General features: G+C 41.5%; 4 protein-coding genes across 4 annotated transcripts; 2 read left to right on the top strand and 2 right to left on the bottom strand.

The window, feature by feature from the left end:
* Positions 1-9,801: 9,801 nt before the first annotated feature.
* On the top strand, positions 9,802-10,629 carry J7337_011241 (uncharacterized protein; the record flags this gene model as incomplete). The annotated part of the gene is made up of 1 exon (XM_044828790.1): positions 9,802-10,629. The coding sequence occupies one exon, from the start codon at positions 9,802-9,804 to the stop codon at positions 10,627-10,629; it is 828 nt and encodes a 275-aa protein (XP_044677344.1).
* Positions 10,630-15,147: 4,518 nt separating this feature from the next.
* On the top strand, positions 15,148-16,011 carry J7337_011240 (uncharacterized protein; the record flags this gene model as incomplete). The annotated part of the gene is made up of 1 exon (XM_044828789.1): positions 15,148-16,011. One exon carries the CDS (start codon positions 15,148-15,150, stop codon positions 16,009-16,011), a length of 864 nt encoding a protein of 287 aa, XP_044677343.1.
* Positions 16,012-18,006: 1,995 nt separating this feature from the next.
* On the bottom strand, positions 18,007-19,537 carry J7337_011239 (uncharacterized protein; the record flags this gene model as incomplete). The annotated part of the gene is made up of 3 exons (XM_044828788.1): positions 18,007-18,026; positions 18,103-19,446; positions 19,501-19,537. 3 exons carry the CDS (start codon positions 19,535-19,537, stop codon positions 18,007-18,009), a joined length of 1,401 nt encoding a protein of 466 aa, XP_044677342.1.
* A 1,829-nt stretch (positions 19,538-21,366) lies between these two features.
* On the bottom strand, positions 21,367-22,885 carry J7337_011238 (uncharacterized protein; the record flags this gene model as incomplete). Its single annotated transcript, XM_044828787.1, has 2 exons — positions 21,367-22,278; positions 22,484-22,885. The coding sequence occupies 2 exons, from the start codon at positions 22,883-22,885 to the stop codon at positions 21,367-21,369; spliced, it is 1,314 nt and encodes a 437-aa protein (XP_044677341.1).
* Between the last annotated feature and the right edge of the window lie 420 nt (positions 22,886-23,305).

Raw genomic sequence — 23,305 nt, 5'->3', positions numbered from 1 at the left:
ATAGGACTTTTATTTATTATAATTATATTTACTACTTTTTATTACTTACTATAAAACTGGATATAATCTCTATATAAGTAATTAAGCTTCTGGTTAATATTGATTTACTTAAGGGTCTTCTATTACCTTAGCTATAGGTCTCTTATTACTTTATAATATAATAATAGCGTCTTCTGTTTATGCCTTAGTATAAAAAGCTCTTTAAACTTATTAATAGTAGATAGGAAATTAAATAGCTAATATTACTCTTTACTAATAAACTGAAAGTTAATATATTATTTATTTATTTTAAAATATCTTTTTATAATAAGCCTGCTATATACTAACCCTATAGTTAAAGAGCTATAGTAAGCTTATATATTTTAGATACTATCTTGTTTTATATTACTATTACTATTATTGCTATAGCCTTTATTAGCTTTTTTAATAAAAGATATATAAGTAGTAGTGCTATTATAGAAATAGTATTATGTAATTATAATAGAAAGATATCTTTAGCTACTAATAGTAAGTCTGCCTTAATAACTTTTAAGGCTTATTTAGTATAAGATATAGGTTATTTATATAGATATCTAATATAGGCTGGGGCCTAGATATAGTAGCTTGGCTTTTATCTCTCTTTAAGGATACTTATATATATCCTTATTATTATTAATTCTATTACTACTAGTCTTATATCTATTTTTTCTATTATTATTATTTAAGTTATTAAAGGTTTTTTCTAAAGCCTAGAAGTTAAAAGAGAATTTAGCCTTATTTTAAGTATTTGCTTATATATTTTCCTAGAATAGTAATATAAGCTATAGATAATAAATAATTAAGGCACTTACTTTATATAATAGGAAATAGTATATAATCTTAAGTTACTTAGTTTTTAAGAATCTTTTATAATATCTAGCTATAAATATAATAAGCCTATAGTTATAGAGGATATTTTAAATCCTGCTATTAGCAGTATTTCTATACTATAAAGTAAATAGTTTTAATAACTAGGCTACTTACTTATTACTTAGATATATTATAAAGAGTAAATATTTAAAAAATTCCTTTAAATCCTTACTATAATGCTAAGCTTTCTTTTTAAGAAGCTTAAACTTAGCCTTAAACTCCTCCTTAAACTATACTTTTTATAAAACTATATTAGTCTATACTTTATAAAATGCCTAGCTATCGCTTTTTAATACTAGCTAAAAAAGGTTATTTATAAATAAATAGCTTATACCTATATCTACTATATTATTAATAAGCTTATCTTATAGAACCTATAGTAATTTAAGTTTAATAGGTAATTAGTTTTTATACTTATTATAAAAAAGCAGATACTTATATAGCAGTGCCTTAGCTTATTATAAAGCAGTCTAGAGTATAGACTAAATGCTAAGAATACTAATATAAATGCCTTTATATATTACATTCTTATTATCCTAACTAACTAAACCTAATATAGCCTGCTAACTGCTAGTTACTATATTATAATTATAGAGCTAAATAATAAATTATATTAGCATAGTATCCTAACCTTTAATACTACTAACTAAAAACTGGTATATTATCTTAAATATAATTTTAAAGTAACCTAAGCTCTTATCTTTAGCCTCTTATCTGGCCTGCCTTTAATTTACTTTCTGCTAAATATATAAAGCCTTTTTATTAACTATATACTTAATAAGAAATACTTAAAAGATTACTATAATAGCTAATAGTTTAAAGGTAAAATTTATAAAAGTCTCTTAAGTCTTATTATCTTAAATACTTAAAATAGTTAAGAAACTAATAAGAATACTATTATATTTAGTAACTTTAGTAAAATAATTAAGAATAGAGATATAGAATATAAGTATAGTATCCTTAAGTAATTAGTGTAACTTATTAATCTGTAATAATATTAGCATAGGCTTAACTTTATTATTAATATTAATAAGTTCTGTTATATAATCTATTATTATATTAAAAGTAGTATCTTAACTTTTAGTTAGTTTAAATAGTAGTTAGTCTAAGGTATTCTTATAAGAAATAGCCTAGACTATATAAGTAAAGAATTAAAAATAGATAGTAATATACTTTTTTTAAGTCTATTACTTAAACTAAAAGTAAAAAGGTATACTACGCTCTTTATATAATTCTTTTTAGTTAACTTTAAATAGTATATTTTATAAGATTATACTTAGCCTAGTTATACTAGTAGCTTTTTAAATAAAATATCTAATAGCTATATATATATACTAAAGCTTAGTATTATCTTTAGCTATAGGGTTATCTAGCTTTATAGTATATTTTAATAATATAAGGCCTTTTAGATACTATTTCCTATTACTAAAGTTTTTTAAATAGGTAGTTAATCCTAGTTAATAAAGCTATAAGTTTAATATAGCCAAGTTACCTATCTTTTTAATAGCCTCTATTTCCTTCTTTTAGGCCTTTTTAAATCTTACCTAAAAGACTTTAATAGCCTTTTAAGTAATTATATCTTCCCTTACTTACTTAATATCTAAAGTTACTAGATTATAGCCTCTTACTACCTTAAAGTATTTACTATATAGGCCTTTAATAAAAAGCTATTAATAGAATATACTATCTCTCTAGTATATTAAGTCTATATTTACTTTAATAATACTAGCCTTCTATAGATTAGGCTTTAGGTCTAGCTTAATACTATAGACTTTCTAGAGGTATTTATTTCTTTATCTTAGGTTTATACTTATAGTATAGCAGTTTCTTATAAAAGTATATTAGTATTTTCTGCTTTTAGGCTTACTAAATGCCTTAATTAGTAAACTATTATCTAAAATAAGCAGTAAGGCCAGGATCTCTTTATTACTATTAATAAGGTTAAGTATTTTAGCCTATAACTAGACTTTATTAATATCTTTTTTTACTAGCCTATATAGATTACTATAGAGATAAGCTTAAATTCTTTAATATATAACTATATACTTATATAACCTACAGTATAATAGGTATAGGTTATCTATATATATAAAATACTTTATTATATTAACTTATAGTTTAATAGTAATAGTAATAATAATATAAATAAGAATAAAATAAAGAATACTATTTTTTTCTTTTAATATTATATAGTAACTTAAACCCCTTTTACTTATATTTTAGGTAAACTTACTTTTTCTTATTAATAGCAGCTAGTATAAGTGCAACTGCTATATCTCTATACAGCAGTTAAGGGGAGTTTCTTATTAGGTATTATTTATAGGCTACCCTTATTAACTAAAAATATTAAATCTAGAGTTAATAATTAAATCTAATAATTAGTTATACCTATAATAGTTTTTTAAAGTAAAAAGTATTTAATTATAATCTTAAGTTAAATTTTTATAGGCTTACTAGTTTTTATATAAATTATATTACCTATTATAAGTAAACTAGAGTTTATCAGTTACTTTATATTTAGTTTATTAGCTGCCTTATATTATGCTAGTGCCTTTTCATTTCCTACCAAGATTAGTTTATCAGTTACTAAACGACATAAGGGATGCTATTAGGTTAACTATATAAAAGAGCCCTTTAGGCTTTTTTAAAGATATAGATAAAAGCCTTATAGTTAAGATAGGGTTAACTTTAGGGTTAATCTTAGGGTTAACCTTAGGGTTAATATTAAGTTAAAATTAAAATAAATTTAAAATAAAATTAAAATAAAATTAAAATAAAATTAAAATAAAATTAAGATAAAATTAGGATAAAATTAAAATAAAATTAAAATAAAATTAAAATAAAATTAAGATAAAATTAAGATAAAATTAAAATAAAATTAAAATAAAAATACTATACTTATATAAAAATAGTAAAACTTAAAAAAGCTAGGCTTAACCTTAAGAACCTATCTTACTATAGTCTAGCTTTAATACCTAATAGCATCCTATATACTAACTAAGGCCCGGTTTTTACTTCAGAAGTCCTTTTATTTACAGCTAGGACTATACTCTTCTAAAGGCAAGGTTAGCAGCCTTTAGCAGGAATTAAACCCCTGACCTTATAGTTAAAGTTACTAATTTTAACTACTCAGCCAAAGGCCCCTATTCAAGACCTGCTTTAGTACTAGGTGCTAACCTATTGCATTATATAAGGCTATCATAGCCCTAGGTCTAAGGTAGGTCCCGGTCAGGCATTAGATCGGGCTTTAGGCCGGGCCTTAAGTCAAGCTTCAGGTCAGGCTTCGGGTCAAGCTTCGGGTCAGGCTTCGGGTTAACCTTTAGGCCAGGCTTTAGGTCTAGAAGCTTCTATAAAGGCTAGGGTCTAGGGCATAGTTACCTTATAGGTCTAGAAGCTTTTATTACTATAATAAAAATAAAGAATCTTTTAGATATCTCTTAAAGTTATATAATATCCTTTATTTTCTTTTTTTTATTTCTTTAACTTCTTTCCTTTTTCTATCTTTATACCTATCTTTTCTATCTCTATAGCTATTTATCTAGCTTATCTCTCTTTTATCTTAAGCTATCTTACTTACCTTATATACTCTTTTCTAGCTACCTACCCTATACCTTCTTTTCTAGCAACCTACCCTATACCTATGCCTTTCTATAGCTGCCCTACCTGCAAGGGCCGCTATACTAATATTCTCGAGCATATCCGGAAAAAACACCCAGCCAAGACCTATACAGAGAAGCAGCTCCAGCCACTCGGCTTAGTCAGCTGCCCCCACTGCGCCACAGCCTGCTGTGGCTTACACGGCATAAGGACCCACAGCGCCAAGATCCACGGTATAGAAGGACCACTAGTGCCTTTCAAGCTAGCCAATCAGAGCCCGGCACAAGTCCTAATCGGGCTAGTCAGGACCTGATAGCTAGTAGTAAGGCTCCTATAAGAAGGAAAAGGCCAGCTAGGACACCTTCTCCTAACAGGCAGAGACCTTCTCAACGGCAAAGGCAGCTACAGCCTACCCTAGACCCAAGACCACAGTCACCTACCCTAGACCCCTCGCCTAGGTCAAGATCAGGGTCAGTCACAAGCAGCAGCAGCTCCTTAGCCAATACAGAAGACCCTTACAAGGACCTACAAGAGGCTACCCTATACCCTCAAGAGGAAGAACTAGACCCTCAAGAGGAAGAGGCTACCCTAGACCCCTAAGCAGAGACTATAGACCCCTTAGAGACCGATCCTCCCCTAGATAACCTTCCTAGGGCTAGGTTAGGCTTAGAGGCTAGTCTATAGTCTTCAAGCTATAAGGGCAAGGGAAGACCCCCTATTAGGGCCTCTTATAAGGCTCTCTATAGGGCTTCTACTATAGAAAAAGGCAAAAATACTCTCTATAATACCCTAGACCAGGAAAATCAGCCTAGGCTAAGAAGAGAGTCTTTTTCAAGCTATTCCTCCTCTTCTAGTCACTAAAAAGAGCCTACCCTAAAGTAGCTACACTACTAAGCTATAGCCCCTATCCTAAAAAAGGTACCTATAAAAAAGCTACTAGCTTTCTTAAAGGTCCCTATACTAGAAAAGAGGCTATATACTAAGCAGGCTGCTCTCTTTACAGCTATAGCCTATAAAGCAGCTAAAGCCTTTTTAAAAAGACCTATAGAAAGGTCTTTATTACACTTCCTTCTTCTCCTTAGGATCCTAGGGTTAGGGCTGCAGAAAGGAGGCCTAGGTACTTTATTAAAGTCTTATCCTATTACTATCCCTACCCTAGAGACCCTGTAGCCCTTATAGCAGCCCCGAGATAGCCTTAATATAGCTAGACCTCCTGTAACATATAGCCCGGCAGAAAAGGCTACTAAGCTGCTAGAAAGAGGCTACCTAGGCCGGGCTGCAAGGGCCCTTATAGACCCTACCCTAGTAGCGCCTAATACTGCTGAAAATAGGGCTATATTACTAGAAAAGCACCCTATTAGCCCTACAGACCCCTTCCAGGGCAGGACTTGCCTAAGACCTGGCTAACCAATTATATCTAAGGCTATTATAAAAGCTATTAGGTTAATAGGGAAGGAAAAAGCCCCTGGCCTTAGCAGCTGGACTAGGCCCTTACTAGACCTAGTAATAGCTAAGGAGGATTCTCCTATAATAGCCTTCCTTAAGCTACTAGCTAATATGATCCGTCAGGGCACAGCCCTAGGAGCTAACCTTCTATATACTAGCCGCCTTATAGGCCTAGAGAAGCTAGGTAGAGGGGTAAGGCCTATAGCTATAAGGGACCTTATCTATAAGGTAGCTATAAAAGCGATTCTTATAACCTCTTACAGGCCTGAGATACTGCTACCTTCCTAGCTAGGCATAAATAGCCCAGGAGGCATTGAGCTAGCTATCTTCCTGCTAGAAGAGGCTATTTTAGGCCCTAATAGTGCTGATTTCTAGCACCTAACCTCTATAGACCTCGCTAATGCCTTTAACTTAGTAGATAGGGCATCTATAGTAGCTTCAGTAGCCACTTATACCCCTACCTTCTATAAGGCAGCAGCTTGGGCCTATAATAGCCCCTCTCTCTTAGTAACTAAAGAGGGCTATTTTCTAGCTTCTTCTAAGGGAGTTAGGCAAGGTAACCTAATAGGGCCCCTCCTATTTTCTCTAGCCTTTCGACCTACACTACAGTCCCTAGCCGCTAAGCTACTAAAAGCAGCCCTAGTAGCCTATCTAGATGACCTCTATATCCTTGACCCGGCCTCTTACGGCACCCTAGAGGCAGCTAGGAAGGTCTTCTTTAAGTCCCCTTTTTAGCTTAACCTAGCTAAAAGCAAGGAAATAGCAATAGGAGACCTAAAAGAGGAAGGAATCAAGGCCCTAGGCTCCTTTATAGGACCTATAGCGCCAAAAAGAGCCTTCCTAGAAGGGAAAATAAAGACTTTAAAAGAGGCCCTGCTAGCCCTTTAAGACCTTCCTAAGTAGCACGCTTTACTCCTTCTTAAAGGAAGTATACAGCTCCTTCTAAGACACCTACAGCAGCAACTAGACCTTATAGGCCTGGAAGACCTATAGGAAGAAGCTGATACCCTAATTAAGGAGGCTATTATAGCCTTAGTAGCTAGGGGCCCTAGTAACTGCCTTAAGGAGCCTAGCCTAGACCTTATAGCCTTCCCTATATAGGAGGGAGGTCTTAGAATCCCCCTATATAAGGAGCTAGCTATATAGCTATATTAAGCAGCTAAGGAAGCCTCTAAACCTATCTTAGAAAAAATCAGGATAAAGCCCCCTATAGATATAAGCCCTAGGCTAGGAAAAACAGCCTAGGAAGTACTAAAAGAGGCTAATAAGGCTAGGTTATAGAGCTTCCTTTAGGACCTGCCTACTAGCTATAAGCAAGCTAGGCTAGAAAATGCTAGCTATCTAGGCTGCAAGTAGCTTAAAGTCTTGCCTATAAAGAAAGACCTATCTTTTACAGACTCTAAGATTATAGAAGCTTTAAAAAGCAGGCTTTTTTACTCTATTAAGCCCCCTAGCTTGCCTTATAGCTCTTGTAAGGCTATAGCGGCCCTAGGCTATAAAGATACCTGTAAGGGTGCTAATAGAAGGTGGATTATAAGGCATAATAAGGTTATAGGGGCCTTTTACAGAGCCCTTAGTAGCCAGCCTGCTCTAGAGGTTAAAAAAGAACCCTTAGTAAATAAGGAGACTAGCCTTAGGGCTGATCTAGCTGTAACCCTAGGAATAAGCCGGTATTACTATAATATCTAAATTGTTACTATTTCTAAGGATTTAGCTAGGGAGGACCTTTATAGTACCTTTACAGAGGCTATAGAGGAAAAACGCTAGAAATACAGGTTATTAGGGGCCTTTTTCTAGCTAATTATTATCTCTGCAGGCAGCCTTATAGACCTAGAGACCGCCAAGACCTATAAGAAGCTCCAGGAGCTTGTAGGTCCCCTAGCAGCTGCCTAGCTTGATGCCACTATAGGCCTGACCTTAACTAGAACTAGGGCTATCTTAGCAGCTTTTATAGTAAGAGAAATCCCTGCAGGCCTAGCTAGGTTAGTCTGGAATACCTCTAGAAAGTCTTCCTAGACCTCTCTTAGGCTATATTAGCCTTATATCCCTCTCCTTTAGCTCTTTTAGCTATATCTTCCTTTAGCTTTTCTAGCTAGACCTTCCTTTAGCTTGTTTAGCTATATCTTTCTTTACTAGCTTTTCTAGCTATATCCTCTCTTTTTATTGCCTTTTCCTAGCTATATCTCTTTTTATTAAACCTTTTCTATTACCCCTCTTTTTACCCTATTAGCTATACTTCTTTTTCTACTTTCCTTACTTTTCTCTTATTTCTTAAGAAAAATCTCCACTTTTCTTTACTAGATCTTAGTTAAAGAAAAAATACTTAGGCAAAGATAGCTTAGATAGTTAATACTAACCCTATCCTAACCCTAACCCTAACAACGGTCGAGTCGTATCTGAAGGTCATTATCCGTGCCTGCGGAACGTGAACTGGCAGCGAGTCTCGCAGCCATAGATGCCTGCCCTCTTTTTCCGTCCACGTCTTGAACGGATGACCGCCGAGGCCATGGATTGCGACGATGCTATCTAGGTGGTTAGAACCATGAGAACCTCATATAGCTGGATTGCGAGGCAGCCTACTCGACGAGGTAGTGGCCCGCGTTATATAACTCGGGCCAGGGCGGAGGCGAAACAGCCCATGCCTCTCGGAACCCTCACCCTGAGCAGAGTTGACCTGGTCCATTCCGGTCTATTGCCGATAGTGATCAAGTTAAGGTCTCGAGGATCAGCGAGGGTCAACGAGTTGATGTGTGGATCAAGCATGCTTAGCCTGGGCGGGGTTCAATCATCATCAGCTGATGGGCTTTTAGACCAATCGATATGCATGGCGGTGGCGGTGCAAATCTTCGCCAGCCTGACTTGTTTATTCGACCTGGCTGCCTGGCCTTGCCTGGTTGGGTACCTATTAGGCGATAAAAGCCTTAGTTAACTAAGAGTTAAATTATCTAAGCTAGATAGTAGCTTTATTTATAGATAATATATTAATGCCTTATATTTAAAGTTATTAAGTAATTATAAAGTATAAAATATTAATTTAATATAAGTTTTTAAATAAATAATATTAATTTTTTTTTAAAAAGTATTAGTAATTATAAAGAATTCTTTACTATAAATAAAGTACTTAAGTTTTATTTTATATAGCTTTTTCTTTAATTAAATAAAATTAATATATACTTTTTATAATTATTTACTATTATTATTATTTCTATTTATTATAATATTTATATTTTATTTTTATTAATAAAAAGATATTTTATATTTACTTTTACTTAACTTTTTTATTATTAATAAAAGTTTAAGATTTTTATTTTACTTTTAATTTACTTTTCTTTTTAAAAGGAACTTAAAATATAGGGACTTTAATAAAATTAATAGCATTAGGGTCCTTGCTAACTAGAACTGTTTTTCTTAATACTAAATCTATATACCGAGACCTATCCTGACTACGGCCTTTGTCTTTGCTTCTAGATACAATACCCTAAAAGGCGATTCTAATTAATGCCTTTATAGCCAGTACAGTCAACTGGGGAGGAAGTGTCTATAGTCACCTCTCTATTAGTAATAAATAGATCGAAGCTTTAAGGGGGTCGAGGTTACTGGAAATAGTTAAAGGAGTTATTAGAAGTATTGCTTTATAATTAGCATTTATATACTAAGCATAACGGGATTTCTAGTTTCAGGCAGTAAAAACTCTAGTCCACACTCCCCCTTGCCCCTTCTCCACTATATGCGTCATCAAATCTTCACCGCCTTTATCTCATTTTATTATCTTTTCTAACATTCTCTATTAATTACACTTAGTCTCTTATTAAAACTCTTTCTTATTTCGGCCAAGCTCTGAACCTTACCCTTTAACAGGAAGAAACCACAATGTCAGCTCCCGAGCCTCAATCAACTATGAATGTTGATGAGTTTGAGAAGACACTCCTGCAGTTACGATGCTTTGACACTATGTTTCTCGTTGACGACTCAGAGGCCATGCAACCATACTGGCCCGAGATCAAGACGCTGATAGAGCGCATTGCACCCATATGTGCTAAGCACGATCCAGACGGTGTTGATCTTTACTTCGTCAACCACCGACCAGGCGGCGTTCTGGCCAAATTGCCCGGGTTGCAATCCATCCGCAAGTCGGGTTACACTCATATTGGCGGCTTCGTCGGCAACATGCTCTTGACAAGCAAGGGAAAACAGGTGGGCAGCATCTTTGATAGTGTCAAGCCGGCTGGGAAGTGCAACATGGGCGCCAGGCTTGGTGGCCTCCTCAAATGGTACTGCGACAAATACACAGCCGGAGAGGAGAAAGCTGCTCTCAACATCGTCGTGCTCACTGCTGGCCAATTCGACGATGACATCAAAACGCCCCTGATCAACGCCGCGAGAACCCTCGATGAGGCCAAGGCACCGATTCATCAGGCTGGTGTTCAACTGTTCCGCCTGGGTGGGCCGCATCTTGAGCGACAGAGGACACTACAGCATCTCGACGACGAGCTGCATAAAGAGGCTGGAACACGAGACATTGTCGATACGGTGACTTGGAGCGGACATGGAACATCCATGTCGGACGATGAGCTGCTCAAAGTTGTGTTGGGAGCGGTTATCAAGAAGATCGATATGCGTGCCTCTGAGCTGCACTTGGACGAACAAGCCCTGACTGCACGCGCTGACCGGGAGTTTGATGAGAATAATGTTATCTAATAGTTAGTAGATAGCATTGGCACCGATTAAAAGAGCGAGATATTCCTTGAACAAATATCCTGTTTGTCATGGACAAAGAATAGCAAGGTAATTCGGCCCTTGAATCGATGTCTGATTTAAAGTTGTCGCGCTGTAGCCCTACCGTTACATGCCCAATGGCCAACAGCCGCTTTTACAGCACCACAATAGTCGATACTTAGAGTACGTCACGTCTTACTCCTGAATTTGACAATGAATGGAGCAGATTCTGCGTCCCCTCAGTTGCTCATCTCATCTCGGGGACAACCAGTGTTTGACAAGCATTGCTGTTGCAGTTACGCTGCCACATTTCGTATAGTCCCAAAGTCAAACAACGGAGCCATGTGTCAATTCAATCTCTACTAACTGAGCAACGAGATCGCCTTGTCAACGTTCTTTAATGCGGGTCAGTCTTTGTAGGGGTTAGTATCTCTGTCTTGAGACAATACAGAAATACTACTACATATCAGATTGCCCACAAGCCACATAAGCATAATACCATAAGCATACCAGATTCTATCTGTTGATATAAAGTCTTTCTGCAATTCTTTAAATTATTAAAACTTTTTACTGCTAGATGTTGGTCTGGTATGAATGACTAGGAGATACATGTAGAGCGAGCTGGGGTAATCTTTAACCCAGACACTGCCCAGTATTCAAGAATCCCTCACGTTAGTGCCTACTGACTTGCAAGACTCGGGTTTACGTTATCCCCAAGGATGCGTTGATGGTGAGGAATGTGTAAGATGCGTTACAGAGCAGAGATAATCATAACACCCAATTCCCAATTTCCTGGAATTCGGGTAACAGTGCCAAGATGCAAGGGAGACATTAGCCCACTATCGTGTGAACTATTGTTTATGCATAAAGAAGTGAAACAAGACGTTGGTAGGGCTAATGTGAACAGGTGTTCAAATGTGGGTCCAAGCGGTTCATCGCATTCCTTGTGTCAAGACAATTATAACATCCTGACGGAAACCTGAACAAAAGCTCCTGACAGAGGAGGCTGGCTGAGACTTACTACCCAAGCCACATGAGAAGGGAGGAAAAGAAAGGGGGATAAAGAGAGACCTTGCGCCTGTCTGTCGCACCATTGTGCTGCTCCTCCATCAGCAATGTCATAGCAAATCAACAATGTCACAAGAGAAAGTATCAGCGCGACTTTTGACAATAGTTCTCTTCATAACCGGGATACTTGTCTTCCTCGCACTTCCATTCCTGCCAGGAAGGCCAAATCAACATGTCGTCAGACCAGTGAAAGTTTCATTCCAGGCGGGGGAGCTGAATGAGCCGAATGAACCATATGAGCGATACCTCGTCGCATTGTGAGCATCATCTTGGATTCGCAAGATTGAGCAGTTTGCTGATACCATGGAAGTGGTGACTCCTACAGCCGCAGCGGATTCCGAACGAACTATACGTATACCAGAACCGGACCTGGAGTGAAGGACATGGAGAGGAGAGAAAAGCCAAAAGACGAGCGTGTAGACGCCCCCAGCGCGTTGAATCCAATTGGCAATCCAGCGTTGCCGGGAAATACATCATCTGGCGGTCAAAACTGGGCTACGTATATGACAACTGAATTCAACACCACGCTTACTCTGGCGTACATTTTTGCCCGATCAGCGTCAGTGGTGGATGCGGAGATAATACCATCGAGAAGCAAGTCGTCGTTTTCGTTTGCGCAGCAGATCGTTCATTTCCAGGATGCTATCGGCCATCGTCCTCACTACGCGGCGTGGACTGAGAAGAACATCGTCGCGACAGTCTGGTTCGGGTTCAACGACTTGTCTGTCGTATCGCACAAGAGAGGCCAGGGCGCTATATTGGCGGCTGCAAACCGACGTATCTTTGAGCTATCTCAGATACTTTACGATACCGGAATTCGCAATTTTATCTTTATCGAGATCCCACGTAAGCAGCCTTTGCTCTTTCCTAGTTCCATCTGACCAGTATTTAGCTAAGGAATTGTTTCCCTCGCATCAAGCACACAAGAACAACGACACGCATCATAGTTACGAGATGGTCTCTTACGCTGTGAATCGGTGGAATAGCCTTCTTAGGCAAAACACTGTTCGCTTCCAGAAGTCCCATCCGGACGCAAAAGTCACTTGCGTAGAGATATGGGACATATTCTATGAGGCTTTCCTGAGGCCCCAGGATCTAGGTGCACCTAACTCAAATTGCGTCGATCCAAGCGGAAAAGGCTGTGTAAGTCATCCTCATGCAGAGCTATTATCATTTACTAACTGCTTCAAGCTTTGGGCCAATACGGGTCATCCTGGAGAGAAGATCCATCAGCTCATTGGTGCTAGAGTAGCTGAAAAGGCCTGGGGGTAATACTGTTGTATGGAGTTCAGCTGCTAATGCTAAGACTGTAGATCTATGTTAACTCAAACTCGATACATACTGCAGCTCCAAGTGTTGCTTGAGCTACAATTTTTCAGGTTACGCTGTTCGGTTCTTGAACAATTTTCATAAGCGATATTTACTATGTTGACTTGTACTGCTGGGTGTGGTGTTTCTAGGGTTGACTATTGGAGAAAGCGCAGAACCTCAAAGAGCTTGCTGAACCAATCGTCCGCAATGTTCCGTTACTTTTTCCCACCGAGCACCTACTAGGCTCCACGTCAAAAGCTGGAAACCCAGCTTCTCAAGGATGCTGAAGTCTGGTTTCAGAGCATCAAAGATATAGCAAGGACGGTCTGTGTATCTTGGCCCAGCTCCCTCTTGTACCTCGTCATCATACCTCTTCATCTCTTCCATCAAATGCTTGTCTGGGACAATAACTTCACTATGTATACATACCAGTTGTAGATCGACAGCGATTCCTTCCGGCGTAGCCCTTCTCTAGGATCTAGGTATCACCAGTGATCACAGGGTTCATGTGTCAAGCACTCGTTTGCCTTTCTGTGGCGAATCCGGAATCTTCTATACTCTGGGTCTGCGATGAATCTTGTGATGAAACTCCAGGAGAAGCTACTTCTTGATTGTTCGGTTTTCTGAACCTGGTAATATCTAGAATCGAGGTCCGGGTAATTTGGACCTTCGTCGCCGGGATCGACTAGCATGGTAGCCTTGATGGGCAGAGGCTGATGACTTCTTGGGCCAACCCCAATTCGAGTTGGGCGATTATGGCCTGAACGTTCGCCAAGTCACTCAGTAACTTCGGCTCAGCCTCCCGCACGCAATTCAATCTTTCCTCAAGAATATTCAGTCTCGAGAACATGTATTCGAAGCACCGGTGGTCTTGGACGCCCCACATCAGTACTTGAACCTGCTCTATCTCCCTGATCATACCATCCTCAATAACTTTTCTGTGGTTCCTGAAGATCGAGATCTTGTTCTCCAGTTTGGCCGCTCTGTCAGTGAGATATTCCATTTTTCGATCGAGGGCTTTATTAAGAGGTTCCCAATGACTTCAGATCATTTGTATCTGTTTCGAAAAGACGAGGGGGTCTGACCTGGCGAATATTATGCTGACTGCTGATTTCCGGCTCCAGGGCAATGTCTTCTTGATTGAGTTGATCTGGGTATATCCTTTTGGCAAGTCACAGGATAGAAAGACACGGACTTGCTGCCGGGACCACGCAACTGCTTGGATATAGAACCAGACACACAGCTCATTTTCTGCTTAGCGAATTGCCGAGGAAAGGAACCCATTTATTCACGACAATTACTTCAGGGCGTTAGATTCTAATTGAGTCATAACTCCCTAGTGTCGTCTTTATGAACAACTGTGAACAGGAACAAGTCCTTGAAGGAGTTTTTCATAAGGACATGTTCATCCGAATAACAGCTCGCTGTTTGTATCATCTCGGACTCGGCGAACACATGATTATGGAACAGTGGGAAAAAACCCCAGTAATGCCCTAATTGGTCAGGACAATGGACCGAGGCAATGGGAACAACAGGTTTACAGATTCGACAGTAGCTAGACTGGATATTTGAGATAAGAGAGAATAAGTAATATTAAAAAAAACCAATAGTCCGTATTTATTGTATTTGTACTCCGTAGTTTGTGCTGCGTTGAGGTGCGTGCAATCATTATCTGCTTATCTCTTATCTACTATTACCCCACTGATGCGATAACCGGAACCTGAACCAACGGCAAGAAAAGACCAGCAAAACCTAGCATCATCAACGCATCAATTCGGCATCTCATTTCAAGGCAACACTGACCATCAAGCTCCCTTTGGCGACTGGACGCGAAGTTCATTCAATGACTGCATCTCGAGATGAGCACTACAGTCCGCACGCAGATCAACCCCAGCCAGACGCGTCATCTGCATGGCCCCGTCTGTTTCGCGTCATCGTGCCATTTGCATCGCACCGCGTCTACTAAATTCATCAACTGCAGACAGCCGACGTAATTCCGTTGTCGCCCGCGCTTGAAAATTAGTCAAAGCACTCAACCCGCTGCTCTCGTCCTCCTCCTCAACAACATTACTCATGAGTCATCTGTGTCGCGCGACTCAACAAGCGCGACCTGCCGACACCATGGCGCCGAATGAGAGAACAACACTGAAGGGGCAATCGGCTGAGGAAGATGAGGTTGCCAACAACCATCGAGAGTCCTCGGTCGAGTCCTGCATTGTCCTCGCTATTTCGACCATTGTCACTCGAGCTCATGCGGAGCACATGTCGGGTTCTGAGCTATCTACTACTACTAGCAAGGAGAGTTCTGCGCGGCCAGTTGAGGAAACAATTAAATCCGAACCAGAAGACCCTCCCGACATGCTGATGTCGTTGTCAACTGTTGAGCCGTTTGACCAGTGCGAAGCAAAAACTCCTGAACCACTGGATATTGCTTTTCACGATCATCAACAGCAGAAATGTGAAGGGCTCCCAGTCCTAGTGGACTACGATATTCCTCAGCAAGAGTTTGAGAATTCTACAGTTGAGAAGTCAGATATGCCTGGAGCGAAAGATGCACCAACTTCTATACCCGATTTGAGTTTAAAAAGGAATGCCCAGGAGGCCACAGCTACATATCTCGAGACAATGGCCATTGAGAACAAGATTGCCAAAGAGGAGGAACTACAGAAGAAGCTACAGGAAAAGATAGACTACAACTACAATGTCATCCTCGACTGCGATGTCAGTATTGACGTTGAGCGCCGTGCAATTAGCAGAGCCAAAAGCAGGAGGAGGCCATTCTGGATCCCATGGTTCATGGAACGTCAACGCTACCTTACGTCTAAACGCAAGAACCTTCAGAAGAAAAACGCCGAGATGGAGGGAGTCAAAAAGCGGCGCTGCAAGAAGCTGGAAGGGCTGATATCAGAGAAACAAAGAATCGAGAAGAGCTTGCTTCATATCAACGAGACATATCAAGCCAATACAATAAGAAATCTTAATTGAGTTTATTTTATACAGGCTAATATACACAGCCTTTCAGCCAAGACAGTTTCGGGAAAGCTTAAGCCTGCTATCCTTCATTTGCGGAGTACATCTTAAGCAAAGTTACGGTACTCAGATTTGCCTATTATAATAGAGATCCTTGACCGATTTGCGTAAAGGGAAACAGAGCGTCCCTTGACGAGAAGAAGCTCTAGGATGAGTTGGTCATAGTAGATTTACCAGAGTACGCCCGCAGTCTAAGTTTTGTAAAAGCACTATTGGAAAGAGAGGTTAAAAGAACATAAGAGCGTAAAGGAACGAGACACCGCCTCAACCCTACATTTGTATCATCTAGTGTTATCCCAGTGTGGGGATATTTCATGGCTCGGTTATTAGCGGATGGGATGATACAGGGTAGACCATATATATTACAATAGTGCATGTTTATTCAAGCTGGTTCTGTCTCTTTTCAACCTTGTGGCCACCTCTATGTTGAATAGAATATGGAAATTATTAAGCCAGTCGAAAATTCTCAAACAATTAGAAGGTTAGGACGGGGCTCAATTTGATAATTGACATTTCGATGAAAGTCATCCGGCTGTCTTTATTTATGAAAGAAACCGTTTGCCCGGGCTTTTGCTATGCTATTAAACCAAACATGCGCCATCTTGCTGTACCCATCATCATTGGGATGTGTGCCATCCAATAGATCATCAATCTCAGGGCCTTTGGTACAATACATATCTGCAAGAATTATCTTTTTTTGCTCCGCTTGCTTCAACACAACGAGGTTCCGGAGACGACCGTTGATGTCTTGAACTCGAGAGTTGACTTGCTCGTCTTTGTTTACTAGCAACGTTGACAAAATAACTGTTGATAGTGGAGAGGTCTCCCATAAATATTCGAGCAGATCATCCATTCGGCGCCCGAACGCATCAAGCTTATGGCTCTGGATACAGTCATTGGATCCAGCGTTGATTGTGAAGAGGTTCGGTTTGACAGTCGCGACCGATCGTCTTGCTTTACCTTCGATCTGGTCAAGCCGATAGCCACGCCAACCTTCATTTTCGTTGTTATGCATGGATCCAGCCTTGCGTGAACCAACCATACACACTTCATACCCGTCGGCCAGAAGGAGATCTCGCAGGAGCTTCCTGTATCCGTTTCCATCCGAAGATCCAACGCCATACGTGACTGAGCCTCCCAGCGGCATCAGGCGTAACGCAACATTCGGCAGCGTTGTCTGTGTGCTGTAAAGGGTGACCGATGCCTGGTTTACCTTGTTGCTAGTTGTGGAGGTGACGTGAATTCGAGAAGCGCATTGCCATGTAATAAACAACCGGCATGGCCGAGAAGTCAATGGCCGAAAAAGCATTGTGCAAGCGGCAAGAGAAGCAGATGAGGCGGGTCAAGTTGCCGGGATCTGTGAGGAGGGGTTCCAAGCCCCAGTCGGATGGATGTCCTCGACGTCACCGCCAATGGTTGACGAGGGCCCATCTGTGCCAAAAATTGGAGAAACACGGGATATTAATAAGCAGGCCTGGAACTGGTCACAACGCCGATATCCAATTAAATTCCCTGAAAAAACGCTCGTCAACCTGACCCAATAACAGTTGGTGCGAGCCGAGGTGAGCTTCTTCCGGATTCGGGCTTCACTGCTGCTGTACCTAATCTGGCTGTCAGTCACTTCCATGAGAGGCGACCAAGTGGGGTTGTTGGAAAAATCACAAGATCGCCAAACCCACCAGCTACGTCAGTGCTTGCTGGCCACGATCTGAAGCTTCACGCTGTAAAGGCAGGCGATGTGGTGACACTAGCAATTTTTATCTCGTATCTTAGAAATTACATTTTATAGGTTATAGCAAAGTGTTGAAAATTAACAAGCATCCTTACAATTGTTTCGTCACGAAAACAACATCCATCCCTCTCTATACCTATTCCCCCCCCCCCAACTCCTTATGTTCAATGAGCTCCGACTACTCCCATCACCAGTTATAACAGTGCAACCAAGTTCAACTATACTTGGATGACGCTGGCTAAACCGAGTCAGTACAATTTAAGCAACTCCGACTATCCAAGTCCGGTCTCCATGACCTGCTCAAGGCCACTCACCTTTTTTATCTTGCCCGGCGCACGGGGTATGATTGTTGTGCATGGGTGAGAATGGCCAAGAGGCAGAAAAAGATGAGTCCGTGGAGTTCACCGAAGAAACTTCACATTGCGGAGCAAAGTGATAGTTGATTGCCATTGCCAGTGCTGCCAAGTCTGCATTTTTAGGATACGCATCAACGCTGATGAGATTTGGATACGTCGATGGAGACATTGCTGGCCAGAGTAACTCAATGAGGGCTCGGTTAGCATGCTGGGCATTTGGAATGATAGGGTGTGTACACTGGGTCAGAAACCATGAGAGAAGAAACATTTTCGATTTTGGGGATTTCCGTTGCTTTTTCATCTTGGTTAACTGGTCGACGGTCATCTTCTTCTGGTGTTTTGTATTGGAGTACTCGTCGAACAGAGGGAACTGAGATCGATTAAAGAACCCCTTGTCTGCAAATGCGGAAAGGTCGACTGGAACTAGGATGGTCTTCTCAACCAGACCCGTAAACTTTTTCTTGTGGACATAATCGTCTACAATAATAATAACAGCGGCACGGTCCGGGATGAGCTTAGATACCCGAAGTTTCGTAATGTCACGTACAAAGCTCCGGTTCTTAACTCGGTAATTGATCTTCGTCAGTTTCGTCATCACCTCGTTCCATTCTTCTTGGGTCATCCATACGTTCTTTTTGCCTCTAAAGGTGTCTGAGTTTACACCGTGGCTAAGGTTGAGGATGATAAGTTCTTTGTTTCTCATGGTAAAATAGTTCAAGGCCTCAACGATGTCATCGAGGTACTCGCCATTGCCTCCATGCCAGTTGCCTAGGCTGAACCCAAAGTGGCCAGTTGCCCACTTGCCACCAGTTTTGGAAGGACGAATGTCAAACCAGCGAGCACCATATCTCAGCTGCTCTGAGATGTTGTACTCCTGAGCTTTGGTGTTCGCGGGTTGGCCAAACCATGACTTTCGATGGAAGCGGGACGAGCCTGAGTTGTGTGTTGCGGGCATAGCCAGCTCTCGGAGCGTAAGACATGCGATCCGGGGATAGATGGAGTGCATCCAGTCTTCAGGGGGGTTGGATGAGACAAGCCATGGCCAAAGTGAAGGATTTTGAGGATCACTCTCAGAGCTGGCGATAATAAAGGGAAAGTTATTGTCCCAATGCCATGCCAACTCGTGAAACGAGCCGCGTTTGTTGTTGAGAGTCCTAAGTTTTGTAAATCGAATGCCAGCCTTCCTGAACGAGTATTTAAGCTCAAAATCGGGATCGCCGGGCAGGTCTTTGAATTTGTAGCTTGCTTCACCAGCATCGTCTGGATGGCCTTTGCCCTGGATGTAAATTCTGTTCGACGTGCCTAGCGCTCAATCAGTTCAGGCAAACTAACAACGACCAATACAGGGTTTCTCACCTGGCTTGATGGTTTTGGGAAACTTGAATTGCCTCATCTGGTAGCTTACGTTTCTAGACAAGGTCATGGTCCAAGGCGTTGCGTTGACAAGAAGGAAGTAAGATCCGACCTTGAAGCAACGACGCTCAAGCTGTGCCAAAACATGATTCCCCGGAGCTCCAACCACCAAGTGTTCACTGCCAAAGCGAGCCTCAACACCATTGGTAGCTGGCTGCGTGGGTGGTGCAGCAATGCCGAAGCTACTTAGAGCGAATATGCATAACAAAAAGCGACAGAGCATCATGAACTCAATAGAACGCTGCAACGTAAAGATAAAAATGGTTTTCGTGGTAATTCAGAGTAAAAGCAAGATGTGAAAAAGCATGAGTGCGAGGGGAGGGCATCGCCCGCTTTGACGGAACTCAGTGTCATTTAATAGCGTTTTCTCGTGCCCTGATTAACTTCGTCAGCACCCACTTGTGGGGGACCAGGCTTCTTATATCGCAGGCCAAAAAGTTAAACATCGTGCTGCCAGTGTAGTGATGAGCACACGATATCGTGTCCCTCAATATAGAGCTCTACCCAATCAATGTACATACGGCACCCAGCGACAAATTTGCCGCGGGGTACAAGACGAGGTGGCTGTACGATCTGACCATATTGGCAAACTCAAAATGAATATGTTCCAAGACACGAAAGGTGGAAGCGCCACTGAGTGCCTCAAGAATCTATAGTGAGCGCGTCAGGGTAGAGTTACTGATTGCATGCGTGGATTGCTTGTGGCGGAAGCGGACTCGATGGAATCATGCAGGGTATGGTTTGGTGGGACTGTAAGCCTCAGCCGCCACTGAACGGCATATGCATCAATTGACGTGTTTAAGTAATATATCGATGCTCTCACTCATAGCTAAGATGCGGACGCGTCAATCCGTTGGAACAGGGTGGTAATTGTTCCTCGTTAAGTATAGCTTGCTTGAACGACCTCAGGGGGGAAGACACAGGCTTTGATGAGTTTAGTTTGCACCAATATGCTCTGGCAATCCATCAAGTTGGAGGCTGCCCTTTGTCTTCCTTCTTAGAATGAATTGCCTTCGGCTTGCATATAAACATTTAAATTTGCTCCTGTGTACTACTTATAATTGAGAGATGGTAAGTGGCGTCGGTGGTGAACGCCACGTGTGGCCGCTTGGCTTTGGTTCCTGAACCAAATTGAGAATCAGGTGGCGTGGCGTGCGTCGGTGATGATTCGCCATTATCGAAGGGTAACTTTATCCGACCTTATGTATTCCATTCATCACCTGTGTTTCGCAGCCTAAAGCTAAAGCTTATAGGCGGCAGTCATCTCCATAACAGCAACCCAGACCATGAATTACTTCAGTAGTATTAACTTACAACGTCGATATACAGAACTCGTCACACCGCAGAACGAATAGCCGAGTGTCGGTCGCTGCAATGATGTCAGTATGGGTTAATATATGCCAATATACAAGACTGACTGTCATAGACCCGCCCACATGTAATGCATGAGCATGTATCATCTTGGAAGCACAAGAATCTGGCCAATCTCATGGAGTGGACCTGTGATCGACCTTGGCCTGAATCTTTTATCGATGGCGAAATGGGGATCGACATCAAGGCAAGCACTTCTCTTGCTGCCCAAGATCTCAACTTGTGATGCTGTTGGCCTCAAGCTCGACAACTGCGATGGCGATGAATATGGTATGGCGCCTGAGGCTGAGGGAGCTAGGCGGGACAGACTCTGGAAATTCTCGACAGGGCTTTTTCAAAGAGGCTGAGGTACAGTCGCCGACAAAATTGAATGCGATGAAGATATACGTGAGCTGTTGTCGAACGCTGCTACAATGTGTATGCTAACCAGCCTTGCCATCATATTGGGTACAAGTAATCGGAGCTCTGTTCGGCTTTACGAGTGATTGTTTCAAGCTTTTCCAAGAGTTTCGGAGCTTCCATCCGTTTCTCAGCGTCAACTTGCAATAGGTCATCTTCAATAAGCAGGATGAGATCTGCCAAAGCAGTATTATCGCCGCAAAATGGCTGACTCCGGAGGTGACCAATAGCTTCAATGACTGCCGAGTGGATCTGTATCACATTGTCTGGAGTCTGAACGAAGAAGCTTCCAAACGCGTCCTTGGGATCATCTCGGGTACGCCTCGACTTTCTAAAGCTTCTGATGGTGCTGTAGTCAAAGACGAGCCAGACAGTGAATTCCAAGAACATACAGCCTAGAGACCACATATCATACCGCCGACTCCTTGCCTTTGCCTTGCCTTCGCGTTGATCTAGCTGTGCTTCGGGTGCTTCGTATGTGACTGTGGACTGCTGGCAGTTCGTGGGGTCTTGCCTCATGCTGGTAATCTCTCGGTGGATCTTGGAGACTCCAACATCTGCAAGGATCAGCCTTCCTCTACTGTCCATGGTAGCACCATCGTGCGCTTTGAGAAAATGAAGGATGTTTTGTGGCTTGATATCTCCGTGTCGGGTATTTTTTCCATGCAGGGCGTGGATTGCACTGACTATGCCGAGCATCTGGCGAAGAGACCACAAGACGAGTTCTTGGGTGCGCTCTTTGCTGTCATTGGCTTTCCAAAAGTCTCTCAGATCTCCACCGTCGGCCCAAGGAAATATGAAGTAGCAAACGGGCCCCTTCTGACAGGTAGCGATTAATTTGATAAGGTGTTCATGCTTGAGGGATTGTGTAAGCTCCAGGTTTGCCTTTTCCTGCTCGAAAGTCTCATCGTTGGCAACCTCCTTGACAGCAACATAGGGCTCAGGGTTGTCCTAGATCTTGTTAGCGCTTGGACGTCTTATCGGTGACAGATATTGTGACCTTGAAGAGTGTCTGGTGAGCTCCGTGGATCTTGCATTTATGCAGCACACTGTTCGGGCCACTTTTGCATTTCATAACACAATCTATCAAAGGAAGAGGGCATTTCGGATCCAGTAACAGATGCTGACCGAAAAGGACCAGTACAGGCGCTTGTACCAGCCATTGAAAGTTCAGAAAGTCTCGCACGCTCGCCTCCCTTGGCCAGAACGAAAATGAGGAGAAAGTTTTGCCAGTCTTGGGAGATATAAGGACATTTCCGTCATCTCCATTGGCGGATTGTCTAGTAAGAGGAAGATCTTCATCCCTGATGTTATCCCGACAAACAAGATCAACAATGGCGGTCGTTTCTTGAATGAGAACTAAGATGGAAAATACGATTCTGGCCTGGTTTGATATCGTTCTTGGCAGACTGCGATTCGAGAAGCATCGCTTCCTGACAGGGATTTCCACTTTGATGTTGGCTTCGGTTACTCTAGCATTGATTTCGCTTAGTGGGAGGAACTCTGAGTCTTCGTGACAAGGGATGAGGCATTTGTTCAATTGCTTGTAGAGAGACATTATGATCTTAGAATGTCTCTTTTATTCGGCTTTGGTTGGCAGCGCAATTGATGCTTTCCCTTTTGCCGAGAGCATCAGCTTTCCCGATCGAAAGATCAGCAGGGGTCAAAAGTGCTTCTTTTAGTCACGGTCTAAGGATGCAGGACCTGAGTGGGTTTCTTTGCGAACTGTGAGGCTCTGCGGTTCGGCGGCCTCATAAGGCGGACAGACTTCTAAGCTGCTTATCATACAAGCCAGATTGAGTAAACTGTTCATTATCGAAGATGAGGGGGGAAGCAGCCAAAATGGACGAATTGGGTTAGTGAGAGCGTCGGGGTCGTAGCCTGTATCGTACACCGGGTACAGAATGTGGCAGGCCTCAATGTAAGCGAATGCGCCAACATGACACCACTTGACTGAGAATACCCTTGCCGCCCGTCA

The sequence above is a fragment of the Fusarium musae genome, chromosome 8, assembly GCF_019915245.1.
Source record: "Fusarium musae strain F31 chromosome 8, whole genome shotgun sequence".
In the NCBI taxonomy this organism is placed as follows: Eukaryota; Fungi; Ascomycota; class Sordariomycetes; order Hypocreales; family Nectriaceae; genus Fusarium; species Fusarium musae.
The sequence above is the reverse complement of the archived record's forward strand: the minus strand, read 5'-3'. Positions and strand labels throughout refer to the sequence as shown.